Source organism: Astyanax mexicanus, chromosome 2 (genome assembly GCF_023375975.1).
Source record: "Astyanax mexicanus isolate ESR-SI-001 chromosome 2, AstMex3_surface, whole genome shotgun sequence".
NCBI lineage: Eukaryota > Metazoa > Chordata > Actinopteri > Characiformes > Acestrorhamphidae > Astyanax > Astyanax mexicanus.
The window spans coordinates 70,843,272-70,857,716 of NC_064409.1; the positions used below are offsets into that span (position 1 = coordinate 70,843,272).

General features: G+C 36.8%; 1 protein-coding gene across 2 annotated transcripts in view; it reads right to left on the reverse strand.

The window, feature by feature from the left end:
- stox2b (storkhead box 2b) overlaps positions 1 to 14,412 on the reverse strand; it is an 86,712-nt gene extending 72,300 nt beyond the window's left edge. The window contains exons 1-2 of one of the 2 annotated variants that reach the window (XM_007253591.4): positions 14,337 to 14,412; positions 11,239 to 12,222 (exon numbers count right to left, since the gene is read on the reverse strand). In XM_007253591.4, coding sequence (XP_007253653.2) covers positions 11,239 to 11,563 — 325 coding nt within the window. In that variant the 5' untranslated portion in view covers positions 11,564 to 12,222; positions 14,337 to 14,412. The remainder of the gene's footprint in view (positions 1 to 11,238; positions 12,223 to 14,336) is intronic. The other variant, XM_022672017.2, reaches the window with a different exon arrangement.
- Positions 14,413 to 14,445: the final 33 nt, after the last annotated feature.

Genomic DNA, 14,445 nt, shown 5'->3' on the forward strand with positions numbered 1-14,445 from the left:
AGTGTCTGAGACAGTTAAGTCTGCCTGCAGGCCTAGTAATGTTAATAACCCTAAAATGAAAAAATAGAAAAGACATATTATTTCATCATTTCTATGAGGGGTGGGCGACATGGCCCTTAACCTCCTACATTAATTACATTTTGGGTCGTCTAGACCACAACACTAAATTTTGCTCTACAAAGGCCTGGTGTCCTATTATGTGGCTAATATACTGTCACCTAGTGGTGAAAGAGGAGTTTAACATACAGATTCGATTTTGTACAGAAACAGTAAATGAACAGTAAATACAGTAAATGTTTATGATTTTTATTCTGTTATGTCTTTCTGTTGAAGTAGCACTTCAAATGAGCTATATTGCTCAAAGGGGCACAAATGTTTAAACTTTTGTTATGCACTCAGGCAAAAAAATGCTGCTGTGTTCAGGCACAAAATAAATGTTTTGCACATCATTACTTATTGGGAATTCACTGTGTTCTATCGAAATATAAAACTAAGGTCCAAATATATGGACCTCTTTTTTATTTGACACTACATCATGTAAAAAGATCATTGTTTGTTTATACACTAATCAGAAACCAACTAGCCTAAATAGCAAAGAGAAATAAAAAAATGCATGACATGAGTTTTAGGAGGTTAATGTAATATCACAATATTTAAAGTAATTATTGCGATAAAAATAAATACATTTTAACAAAATACACATTCAAGTTTTATATAGCAATATGACTTTCATACATTCAATAGAACAAAAAAAGCTATAAATGTTTGTCTATTTTATAACAGTAACTTACAAAGACCATGATTGTGTAGACTATAACAAAAAAAATACCAAAATTAATAAAAAGTATAATCCCCAGTTATAGAATCACACAGTTATGAAATCGAGAAATTAAAGTGTGGTCTTTATTATACAGTTATTATACAGACTGTAACAGAATTATAATTATTGTTATTTTAGTATATAATAGATCTACACATTTGGACAAATACACTTTCACTATTTACTTCAGTAGGAGTTCAGTAGTGCTGCTGGGGTTATCATACACGTAAGTCATTAATAAATTAAGAGTCATCAACCAACCAAAAATATCCGATTTCAAATGCAGACTATGAATTTTCACTGGGTTGAGAACAATCAGATCCTCTGATTATTGGTCATTTTTTCTCTTTTTAATACTGTGTACTATGAGCTGGCCTTGACAGTGAGCCTGAATAGAGAGAATGTTCAGCTGCTTTCACTTGTGACCTAAAGTACAAAGAGAAAAGCTGCAGTGTTGGACAGCTCTGCCCTCTAGTGGAGGAGAAGACACTCGCAGCACAAGATTTTCTCAGTATACACAGCACCATTGTTCATTTCCAAAACTTTTTTAAAAACTTACTTTTTAAAAGTAAGTTTTTTTTATTAATGCATTACCAATGCTGGTAAATACAAATACATTCAAATGAATACATTGTTCACTTTTTTATTTTTATTTTTGTTACAAAAACTATATTAACCTGAAAAATGGAGGAAAATAACTTTCGTTTTACACCTGCCTTTTTAAATGTAAATAAAATATTTTTTTAATACATTAAAGATGCATTATAGTGAATTAAACAAACAAGTGTTCATTTTTTCCAGCCAAAATATTTATCGTCAAAAGGGGCACCATTGTTCTGCCGGTTTCTTTAAACTTTTTTTCATTCACACTGCAGCCTCACTCTTCTGTGACTGCATTAGGGCCTTTTCTTTAGAGATTTCTTTATGCATGGAATGATTGCAATATGAGCCGTCTAATTTAGTTTGAACAGAGTCCAAAAATCTGTTGTATTGGTGCTTTCTATCCTGAAATGTCCCTCACTACTGTAATGCATTACTGTAGCCTTACTGTTGAAGGGTGTAAGAAAGTCTTCATATATTTGAGTATTGCAATAGTCTATCGGTATTGATTTGTAATAATTAATTAGTTACAAAATAAAAGTTAGTTCTTTTGTGTTGTCCTTAAACCCTTACCAGTAGAGAGCAGTGTTTTATTCGGTCTTCAGATTCCACTGCTCTGACTGAATAAAAAGTAAAGTTTTCTTTTACGCAAATATTATACATGTGAGTGTTACTTTTTTCTAAAATATGTTCAATAAAAAATTGTCATTTTGGTACAATATCACAATATATCACACTATACAGTATTTTAATACAAATTGTTTTGCCAAGTTCTTCCCAAATCACAGCCCTAATGCAGACTGACTCAAAACCAAAACAGCATTAATCTAATAAGCCCACAGGCACAGTCTGACGGATTAACATGAACCTAATGACAACACACAATAGATTACAACAAAAAGAGATCCGGATCATAACTGGTTAACCTATAGCGCTTCTGTGTCAGCAGGGGGAGCTCTTTACAATGGCACCTGATGCTGCGCTCTGGGCTGAGCCGGAGTTTATAGGGATGATCCCTCTTAAGTGGATGAGATCAGGGGCGACCTCACCGCTGGAAATACCATGAAGATCAGCGCGCGGCTTCAGGGTTCCCCGGCTCCGAGTTCGACCCGCTGCCTCCTCATGACTCACAGCAGACAGGAGCTAAGCTAGGGATGCTGAGGATGATGACGATTGTGAGGTTGCTCAAGACCATCTGTCCTGGGCTTAGTCATGCAAGACCAACTCAGCTAACCCCAGTGACATTTCTGAAGCTGGTGGTGTCGTGAGACTGAGCCACGATTTGGAGAGGTTAGGTCAGTGTTACTCATGGCCATGTGTGGCATGTAAAAAGCTTGAGCTGGTTTGACTGTAACTGTGCTGGACTATATTATCTAACCCGTACTATATGTCTGAAAGATGTTTTCAAACATGTGAGCAGTGCAGAGTACCAATCTCCGGTCCTCCTGTAACTCATGGCCCAGGTACGCATCAAGCAGAATCGTATAAAAAAACACAAGTTGTTTGTGAAACTATGCACAAAAAAGGGATGTATAGGGTTGCGCAATCTTTCCACGGTTCGAAAAAAAATATTGTGTGTGAAAACAAACCAAGGATATTGAGCCCCTCCCTCAAACAAGCCTAGAATCGGTCCTGGGTGCTGACTCATTTTTTCTCAGTGACTGACTCAGTGTGTAAACAACAAACTTTTTTGCAGGTCAAAAAAACAATGAAGCTCCAAATCAGACATGCTGTGTCCATTCCTTCTGCCTCATCAGAGTAAGAACTGGTCAAAAAAAAAAAAAAATAGCCTATTATCAGATTTTTTTGTTCTACATTACATAATGGAGTACACTGACTCACAACTTTTTATTATGTCCTATGAATTTTGCTATTTTACACATACACTTCTTCATTATACTCCACCGATCTGCAGGATATATGTCATGTGTCTATAGCATTAAATGTGGATGTGATTCTGAGCCACTTTGGACAATTCCGGCCACACTGCACCTGTCATTTATAAATCATCGCTATCACCTTAAAACCTTGTATTTCCATTTTTGCTGTTTTCTTGCGGAATTTTGCCAGTTCTTCACATTCCCTAAAACTCCACGATGAATACACCAACAAAAATGCTCCAAAATATTTTCTTGACTTTTGTAGATCAAGCTTTTTGAATGACAGTGATAAAATGTAACATTGGGATTCATCTTTTAACAACACCTGAATGTAAACCCACACCTGAGAGCACAAAATCACAACCGTAATCGCTCAATTTTCTTAACAACATGAACAGCCCAGTATAACAGCAGATGAAGACATCAAAACCAGAAAAATCCCAATTCCTACAATTAAACCCCACACCAGGCTTCTGCACTGCAGTCGAGAGACTGGAAAAATGAAGGAAGTGGTTAGTCAGGAAGCAACATGCCCTTAAGTGTAGGTGTCGAGTCAAAGACGACTGAGAGCGCAGGCCAAATGGCCACAGGACTCCTCTCAGATTTATGGCTCTGATAACAGATAGTGCTCTTCTAGTGATGAAAGATGCTTGCTCTGTCTTTTTAACCCCTTAAACGAATGCATTGGGTCAGTGGCAACCCATGGCCTCATTTCCACATCCAGTTTTTTACGAATTAAAAGTTTTTTAGTTTTAAAAGGGATATGGTGCAAATTTGTTTCACACTTGGTTTAAGAATATTTGCACAAAGTGTGGAAGATTTTAAATACTGCAGTGTACATAAGAAAATTCCCTTACTCAAAAGATTTGTTTCTGTTCGTTCAATCTGTAGGGCTGGGCTTTCCTATTTCAGTTATTAAATAGTGTGAAATATAAAAAAATCACAGCCACATAAAGAGATCTTTACAGCACAGAAGCCCTTCTGGGAGGTTCTATCCATAAAACAATATATAATCTTGATTATCCCATTACAGTGATTTTGTCAATTAAATTATTTTAATAAACCTCCCAGCCCTAGTCACACTAAAGGTTTTTGAAAATCCTTACACACCCCAAAAACAATCACATCAATTACATGCAAACATGGATAAAACTGTGCAGCATCCTGTCCTTTTCATCAGTACTTTTATATGTTAAAATAAGCACCAACACATTTTAAAAATTACAGTAAAAACTATGGAACTATGGAAAATTATGGGTGGCAAAACAACCAGGAAAATGTATCAAAAGGAAAAACCTGGGGTTAAAATATAACTAGACTACTATTTATGGTTTTATCAAAATGAAAACTAGCTTAGAAATCACAGAATTTAAATCAATTCAGTAAACAAAAAAAAAATTCTCTCCAAACATATAAAGTAAATTATCTGTTTATACTTAGCTTAATTAAGTATAAACACCCATCATGTTTATTCGCCAATAATATAATTGTTTCTCATTACGTGAATGGGTAACAATTCTAAATGTAAATGTGGGAATGGGAATGTGATCCAGGATCAGATGAAAAGGGAATAATGTGTAAGCAAAGGAAGATTTATGTTCAGAAGAAGAGCTGGGGGCTTTTCTGTCCCCTTCACTCCTCAGCTCTCAACCTGTACAGACACACACTGCTGAAACAGCACCGCCTGCAGATATGCAGAACAGAGACCACACAACAACCACACACACACCCTCTCTCTTTCAGAGCACAACCAGGCACACACACAAACATGCAAAGTCACATTTATACAAGCTCATGTTTCAGAAGAGCCCTTGGTAAAAATGGTACATTCATATTGGTCTAATCCACACAGTTAAAGGAAAAAATTTTAAACTTAGACATTCTATTAATTTAGTATTGTTCTTTCAAAAGGATTAATCCATAGATATTGGCTTAGTTTCACACATTATGACAAGTCATATTTATTTTTTCCCAACTTCTCTGTTTCCATAAATTTTAAACAGGCTGTTACTGTGCCTTTAAAACTAATATGTAAATAAGCCTGGCTCTGACTGTTTGTAATGTATTGCATCTCATTCTAAATTAGTCCAGACTAAAACACTTTAGTGTGAATGGGTAAAAGGGTGGGGCTAAACAGCTGCAGAAAGAACAAATTGATATATGTAAATATGTGAGTATGTAAAATAATTTTAAATGTTCCATTTTAATTATTTTCCTATAATATAAATATATAATGATTTTCTATAATATAACCCATTTAAAACAGAAATGCCAGGGGGGGGGGAGCCACTCTGTGAGAGAACAAACACTTTTTTAAATACTTTTTAATGCTTTTTCTGTAACCTATTTTATTTGTTTGAATACCTTTTTCTCCCCCTAGTTAGTTCTGTACAAATTTTGACTCTCATAGACATACTAAACCTAGCAATTAACAGGTGAGTTGAATCAGGTTTGCTTCAGCAGAAAATGCAGAAAACTATGCAGGAATTCTGCCCTTCAGGGTGGAAATTACCCCTGTTTTAAGGAATGGAAAAGAAACAAATGTACCCCAGAGCGTAGATGTGTAGTTGTCCAATAGAATAGACTGTACTTAAGAACACAAACTACACAAACAGAACATCACAGACACTACACATTTGATCTGAGATTGCTAGGATTTATAAAAAAAGGAAAAAAGAACCTGACACTGCTCTCCTAGAGAAAGAGAACTGATCAAGCTTGTCCGAAAGCTGCTGCTTTAAAGCAATTATTTGGCCACCTACTTAACTGCCCTTTCTCTGCCCCTCGGTTCCACTCTAAGGACCCACCACAGTTGGGTTTAAGGCCACCACAGTACTCGCACACATAGAAAGTGATTATGCCAAGCTTAGCATACAACAAAAACCCAACCAGAACAAAACAGACAGCTAACACATGTCAGTTCACCCTGGGCTGGACTGGGTTGGGCTGGAGTTGAATAGAACCTAAAACTAAGCATAAACTCATCGCAGCCCACACAGTGGGTTCCTATTCAGACTTTAATTGACATTAATGGCATAAAATTAGGGGTTTCACGCTATGGAAAGCAGAAAATGCAGGGAATGTTATTGTCCATCAACTGAGGGAGGTGTCCACTCTGCAAAGGGGTTGGTTCTGTTCCGAATGACAAAACAAACACAAAGAGACTGATACAGCCTTTAGAGAGAAGGAGAAAAAAGAGAAAGAGTAGAGAGCAGGAAAGTAGAGAGATAAAAAAGTAAAAGGAAAGAGTAAAATGCCATAAAAATAAGAGTAGGAGCGAAAATTAAGAAAACATAAAGGGAAAAAGTCAACTGAAGAGATCTTACAGAGATGAGCCACCATCACTCGCTACATCCCTATTAGCACAACACAATTATCTAATTGTTATCACAATTATCTAACACCATCATTATCGAAAACAAACACCATGTGTTTGGAAAAATATATTTGGAAAAAACACTCAATCACACAGCATATTCCACTAAAAAATATAATTCTTTAGAAAACACCATCCGACTCCATCAGTTATTTGTAACACCATAAATCCACAACACCAAACACTACCATTTACCATAAAACACCATCATGTTCCAACAATCACTTTGTCATTTTCTAAGAAACACAATCTTTATTTTGCTCTTGGTCTTTCTAATGGTCTTTCTATTGGTCTTAATTTCTTTAAACTCTCAGGCAAATGAAGTGACAGTAACTTCAGTGATTTTTAGCAAAGCCTAGAATCTCCCACTGTAAACCAAAGAAGCACAGGTTATCACCTGCGTCTGGTGTGAACGATAAATCATGTTCATTTGATTATTTTTTTTTATATTACTTTAAGGAAATTCAATTTACTTTTTCATTGCACTAAAACCTGTGTTTTTACTGAATGTACTACTGCTCACTCACTCTTTCATACTGCTCTCCCCCCTAACAATAGACTCTGCAGCAGCCTGGAGCAGCCCCTGTTAATGGCTGAACTGAGAAGGGTGAATGGTGCCAGCTTAAGCCCAAGTCCAGCAGTCCACAAATAGCACAACAAGCTAGATGTGTGTTTCTGCTCTGATTGGTGTGAATAAAGGAGGGCACAATCAGTTGTGTGAATAAGAAGGCTATGGATGGATGGCACACACAGACTTCTCCACCATCTACAGCACAGCAATACTAGATCTAATATACCATATTCATCTATATAGACATAATACTTTTGTGGTCAATAAAAACACATAAAAACTAGGGTTTTCTGACAATTTTGACTAGGGTGAATCACTAATGTGAGAATTCTGGGCTGATATCGGATATTACATGTATGTTCATATCTTCTGATGTGGATATACACAACTGTACCTTACACCTAGGCCTGTCACAATAACTACATTATCGACTTATCGTTCAATAAATGGACATGAACTCAATCATTGTGATATTGCCCATTGTGTTTGCACTTACAAAATGCACATATATTGTGACGCAGGGAGTGAATAAACTCAAAAAAAAAAAAAACTTTATTAGGAAAAATGCCCTCCATCAATACCTAAACAAACTTAAAGAAACATAGTAACAGCCCAGTGTGGCTGTTGTCGCTTAACTTTAGTGTCTCTGAGGTTTGTGTTGCTTCAGCCTTCCTCTTACCCTCAGCGTATCTCTTGAGTGAAGGCTGAGGCAGGGTCTTTATGCCTGTCCAATCATTAGTGATATTTAATGGTCTTAAAGTGCCAACAATATCGTTTATCGCAATAATTTACGGGAAAACATATTGTTTGCAAAAAAAATTTATTGTGACAGGCCTACTTACACCGCAGTACAACTTTAGAAACAAATACTTACATTTTAGCTTTCTAACAGATATATGTAAACAATAAACTAAGAAGAGTCTCCTGAGTAATTTGTTTTTACATTAATTGGTTTCACATTTATTCAGCTAACTGATCCTTACAGACTAGTCACAGCTTTAAACTATCTTTATAAATAAACAGGTTAAATAAAACAATAGATTTATTGAAACAAATGAAAATAAATAAAAATCAATTAATTTTAAAGTAGCATGGCCAGTGTTGACCCATTGTAGCATTGTGGCCAGCATCTCTTTGTAATTATAATAAATATATCAGCAAGTATTGGTTTGGAATTTTTAGACATCGGCCAATGCCAATGATGCTAAAAAAATCAATTATTGCTGATACCAATATAGTCATGGATCCAACATTATATACAGACAAAAAACAGCAACACCAGCTGTGTAAAAATGCTTATGTATCATGTAACAACTGTACGCTACTATGTCTGTTCCGAATCTTAAAGAAAACATGAATAAGTGTTTGACAGAGGACCAAAAACATGTCCATGTGCACCAGAGTTAGCTCAATGCTACAATACCAGCAGAAATCCAATAGAAGCATACACAGAAACTAGAACAATACTAGGTGTTTTTCCCCAATTTCCTGACATTTTAGTTTGAGTTTTGACATTTCCAGCCCAAATTGAAGGCCTAGCTAATAAATATGGTTCTCCACTGTTGATACCAGACTAATAGCAATAGCTTTGATTTCAACAAATTGCACTATATTGTTAAAAAGACACAAACCTGCAACACCAGTTGTGTATCAGAAGTCAGAAGAAGTACACTGTAAAACTGCGTAGAGGTGTAAGAAACTATTGATAAATTGAAAAATCTTAATATTTTGTTTTGCAATACTTGTTCATGTGCACCAGTTTTAGCTTAATGCTAAAATACCAACAGAAATCCCATAGGAGCACACACAGAAATGAGCACAATCACATAGGTGTTCTGACATTTTAGTTTGAGTTTTGACATTTAAAGCCCAAATTGATGGCCAAGCTCTAATAGACAGAATTCTATAGCAAAGAGCAAAGAGTCTGCTAAACAAATTCATCAAATACACAGTATTGTTAAAATGTCCAATATACCACATGCTCTAACAAACTACACAATGCTTTTATAAAATCTAACACAGACCTCCAGACAAAAAAGCATGAGGCAGTATTTCCAAAGATCTACCTTTCCATTGTTTGTAAACATTAGAGAAATTAAAATTCCTTTAGGAGCTCATGATAAAAAAGCTTTTGAGGAATCTAAGGAATTGCCTCCAGGAATAAACAATGGCACACAAGAAAGCAGATGCAGACCAAACAGCTTTGAAAATGAGACAGCATGGCTTTGAAGGCTGCCTGAGGAGACCTCCTCTACTCACAAACTAACTGAACGTTCAGAGGTAATCTGAAAGGTGTACAGGTCATCGGGTTTACAGGTATAAACAGGGTGCACACACAAAAACACACAGAGCACTAGCCAGTCTCTGCTTCTAACCTGTGCAACTGGGGTGCAATTTTCCAGAAATATTCTCACACAATGACGTCAATCTCAGGGCGTCTGATAGGCAGTCGTATGGGGAGCAAAATATACAACTCCATTTAAAAATAACCAGCTTACAGACACAACTGTTGCCAACCACAGGAAATGCAATGCACCTACAGGGTGAAAAACATGATGGGTGGTAATGGATGAAATTACATTGTGTATAAAACTGTGTTTTATATGACACAAATAGCAGTACCTTAAGTCAACAATAAACAATATGCAATATAATCAACAGTTTTTGTGTATTAAATATGTTATGTGGTACAATTTAAAATTTTTAATTAAGAAAAATTGCAATGTAGTTATTCTTTAAAACACGATTTTCAAGCTAGCAGTACCCTAAGGTACACGGTCCATTTTGGAGTGATATTTAGACTAGAATCAGTCTACTGCATAGTTCTGGATCAACAGAGAAATAGTTATAGAAAGGTATTTTTCCATAATATTTGTGTAGGTGTAGTTATCTTTAATTAGAACTATTATTTGTATCATTTATGAGAATAAGATTGCCTGAGAGTGTTTTTTAGTAATACTGATACTTTGGAGTGGGCAATATGGCCCTAAAAAAATATCATGATATTTCACGTCATTTTTCTGATAACAATTCTCTTGTTATTGGAAAAAAATTTTTTTTTTAAGATATACTACTGCAACAAAATTAAAAATAAATTATATTATTATATATGATATGATATGGCACACCCCTAACCAAAATATTAAAAAATAAATTGTAAGAGAAGTCAATGATCCCAAATGTCATGACACTAATAACGCACTCCATATATCTTCATATATAAAGGATTGAAGTAAAATTAATGATACTGGATAGATATAATCTGTCTCTAGTAGATATATAATGGGAAATGACAAACAGTAAAAAAGTAGTACCCTAATGTGATAATTAGAGGTAGGTGATATGGCACGATATTTCAGGATATAATATCGTTCACAATATTCAAACATGTTGTCAATATTATTGTGCATGTTACGATTTGGCACTCCCCTAATTCTCTAGTACTATCTAAACTGAATTAATTGTAAATGTGAGAGTAGCACTTTAGTAGTCTAAACCATCAAGAGTTGGACTTTATTTTGGACTATTATTCTGTATGACTATGTAGTGTAGAACAATTGTGGTAGATTCTCTCTGGTGTATAGACTAGGTGGTAAAGAACAGAGTCACTGTAGGTTAATAGGCTAATGTTTAGACTAGTATCTTTGTAGAGTATCATACTGAAGTAGCAGGAGTATTAGCTATTTTTCACATTTTCTGTTGCCACTTGTAATAAGATCTTTATGGCATTATGACAAAAAAGTATATACGTATGTATATATATATTACTGATTTTTTGTTTAACACCATATTTCTAAGGCCATTTATAATCAATCCATCTGGTGCATCCTTATTTTGTTAGATGGTGATTTAAAGCAGGCTAGTAAAGGTACGTGTGTGTCTGTGTGTGTGTTAGGTATCTAGCTAGGTAGGCTGGGCAGTGATGATGGAAGGAAGGATGATGCTCTAGGAGAGACAGTGATGTGGAGGCGGTGGTGGTGTTGGTGATTACCGAGGTACTTGATGTCGAAGCCGTGCGGGGCTTTGAGGGACCTCCGCATCCACGCCTCCCTCAGGGCCTCCAGGTGCTCCTCCTCGCCCTGGATGAGCAGCACGTGCTCGTCTATCCAGCCCAAGAAGAAGGTCTCGGCGATGGCGTCGGCCACCATCTTGTTCCAGAAGTAGCTGGCGTTCAGCGCCTTGAAGTCGGCGAAGATCTCGTAGCCGGTGTGATGGCGCGGCGGCTCGGTGCTCTCGCTGACGCCCGGGGACGCCTCGGGCAGCCGGGAGAGCACGATGGCCAGGGAGTGAGGAGCGAGCTGCAGGAAGGGCTCCATCCCGGGCTGGGGGGGTGGAGGGGGGGGTCACCGACCACCCATCCGAAAAGGGGGGCTCGGGTGCTGGGAAGGCGCGTGAGAGTGGTGGAGGGAGCACACACCACTGGAGGTGCAGAGAGAGATACCGCGAGATAGAGGGAGAGAGAGGCAAGGATGGAGGACAGACGTCTCTGTCTACCTTCTAACGTGTAATCGCTACCACGCGCACAAGCAGCATCGCCCACAATAAAAAGCCCCCTCTGCACGCCACGGAGAAACGCACGGCGCTGGCCTCACGCCGCTGCAGTCAGTCGATGGCATGTTTTGTCTCCTCCATCCATCCATCGCTCACCTTGACTATCATCCTCCTTCTCAGCCCGAGCGCATTATGAATCCGCCTCCGCCGCCGAGTCCAAATCGCGCACGGATTTTCCCAACACCATAGAGCGCATCAATAAACAATCCTGATCTCCCAGTCCTCCAGGCGGGTATAATAATGTCAGAGGGGTTTTTTGTTCGTTTTTTTCCGCTCCTCCTCACCCAGCTGCAGTCGCCCCTCAGGCCGGTGTGTGCTGCTGCCCCCCCGGATCACCGTGACTCACTTTATTACCTTCACGCTTGCGCTCTGCAACAAGCTGCCCCCGGCGCCCCCTTCCGACACAGCGCGCTCATTGCAGTACCTGCAAAAAAATACACTCGGGCGTAAAATCAGTACCTGCTCTGAGATATGCTGCTCCATTTTGGAAAAAAAAAAACACAAAAGGAATCATGAAGTGATGAACTTAAAAGTGTTAAACAAACCAAAATGCTGTGAAGCATTTAGGTGTTTCTTATCTGGGGAGCTGTTAACTTGCAGTTTCTGAGGCTGGTAACTCTGATGAACCTCAACAGAGGTTACCCTTACTCCTCCTTTTATGGGGCAGTCCTTATGAGAGCCAATTTCATCCTAATGTTTATGATGGACTTTGCAACTGCACTTTAGGTTCTTGAAATTTTTAAGATTGTCTGACCTTTATTTCTTAGCGTATTTTGTTCTTTACTTAGTTAAGTAGTTCTTGCCATTATAGGGCTATTCACTGTATACCAACTTTGCCTCTTTACACAAAACTGAAGATGCTCTCAAACTAGAGGTGTGCCATATTGTATCGTACATGATAATATCGCCAACATTTTTAAATACCGTGAGCGATATAATACCCTAAAAATATGGTGCCATATCACCCATCCCTAATTACACTTCAGGGTACTACTTTTTTTTTTTTTTTTTTTTTTACAGTTTTTAGCGAAAGACAAATTCACACATTTCTCATTTCCCATTAAATATATCTAATAGAGACTAGAGATTATATCTGTCCAGTATCATTTATTTTACTTTAATCCTGGATATATTGAGACATGTGGAGTGCATTATTATTAGTATCATGACATTCTGGATCATTAACTTATAATACAACTCTGATCAAATTCTTGTATTTTTTATTATCTCAGGTAGGAGTGTGACATAAATCGTATGCAATAATAAAATAAAAATTTCATTGTATTTTCAGACTGGTTTGTTTACCTTTTTTTCTTTTTCTTCATAGTTTGTATGCACTTTAGTATTATTCTACAATGCAGAAAAAATAATGAAAAGCCACTGAATTTAAGATGTGTCTTAACTTTTGACTTGTACTGTATATTCTGCTTTTATGGACCATGCCTAAGACATTGTTTGGGGAGCGCATCTCAGTAATAGTTGTTTGAAAGCACTGCATCTTTTTTGTTATTTCAGACATTTCTCATTTTCTGCAAATAAACGCTATAATGACAATATTTTTATTTGGAATTTCATTTTACTCAAGCATATACCTATACATAGCAAAATCAGAGAAACGGATTCAGAAACTGAAGTGGTCTTGTCATTTTTTCCAGAGCTGTACATATGTTGGTGTTAAAAATAAATAAATTAAAGGGGCACCAAAATAAACAATGACATTAAATTTAATGGGGTGCAGAAGGCAAAAAAGCTCATATTAGTAGTTTTTCCCCCTCCAAATCGTGCATTCACATAATTTAGCTATAGAGTGAACAGTATTGAGAGTACAGCCAACACAGAGTTACTGTTACTTGGAAATTATGCTTGTCCTTACAGCCAACAACACAGAGACCAGGCAGTTAATCATAATACATGCTCTACAAGTTTACCTTGGGTTAAAATGACCTATTTGTGTTAAAACAATGTATGGGTTTACAGTGTGCCTACATAACGTAAGATGTAGTAGCACAACTTAATCTGTATTATTTCTAATTATTGAACAGTAAGTTAATTCTTGAACATTTAAAATATAGCTAACTAGCTAGCATCTCCATTGACTAATAAGAAAGCTAAAACACAAATAAATACAGTGTAATTTACAAATTAGGGCATTTAATATAATAATGAATTATGATAATGAAAGCAATTAAATAACATTTATTGTCTAACTTATATTATATGGGGAATATTTAATAATTTCTTATATTTTTGGATTAAATCAATATATAGCTATATTTGTATAACTCCTCACAGTTAAATGTGCTATTTATATTGTATTTTCAGATATTTATTTCCAACTGTTAGCAAACTTGCTAACCTAGGTTAATAGCTAGCTAACCTAACCTACGCTAAGCTAGCTGGTTTGAATAAATTAAAATGATTTATTGCGAAAATACAATATAAACGGCACATTATCTGTCAGGAGTTTTAAAAATACGGCCTCCAAATATTTATTTTACTATTTATTTTATTTTTATTAAACACTGCTGGCGTTTTTACCTGTAAAACAGCAGAGTACTGTCAGGTCTGGAGTTGACCGTTAGTGGTCAGAGCAGGTCTCGCGCGCGGTCAAGATTTGAAAAGCTGTGATCGGCTCGTGCACTACTGC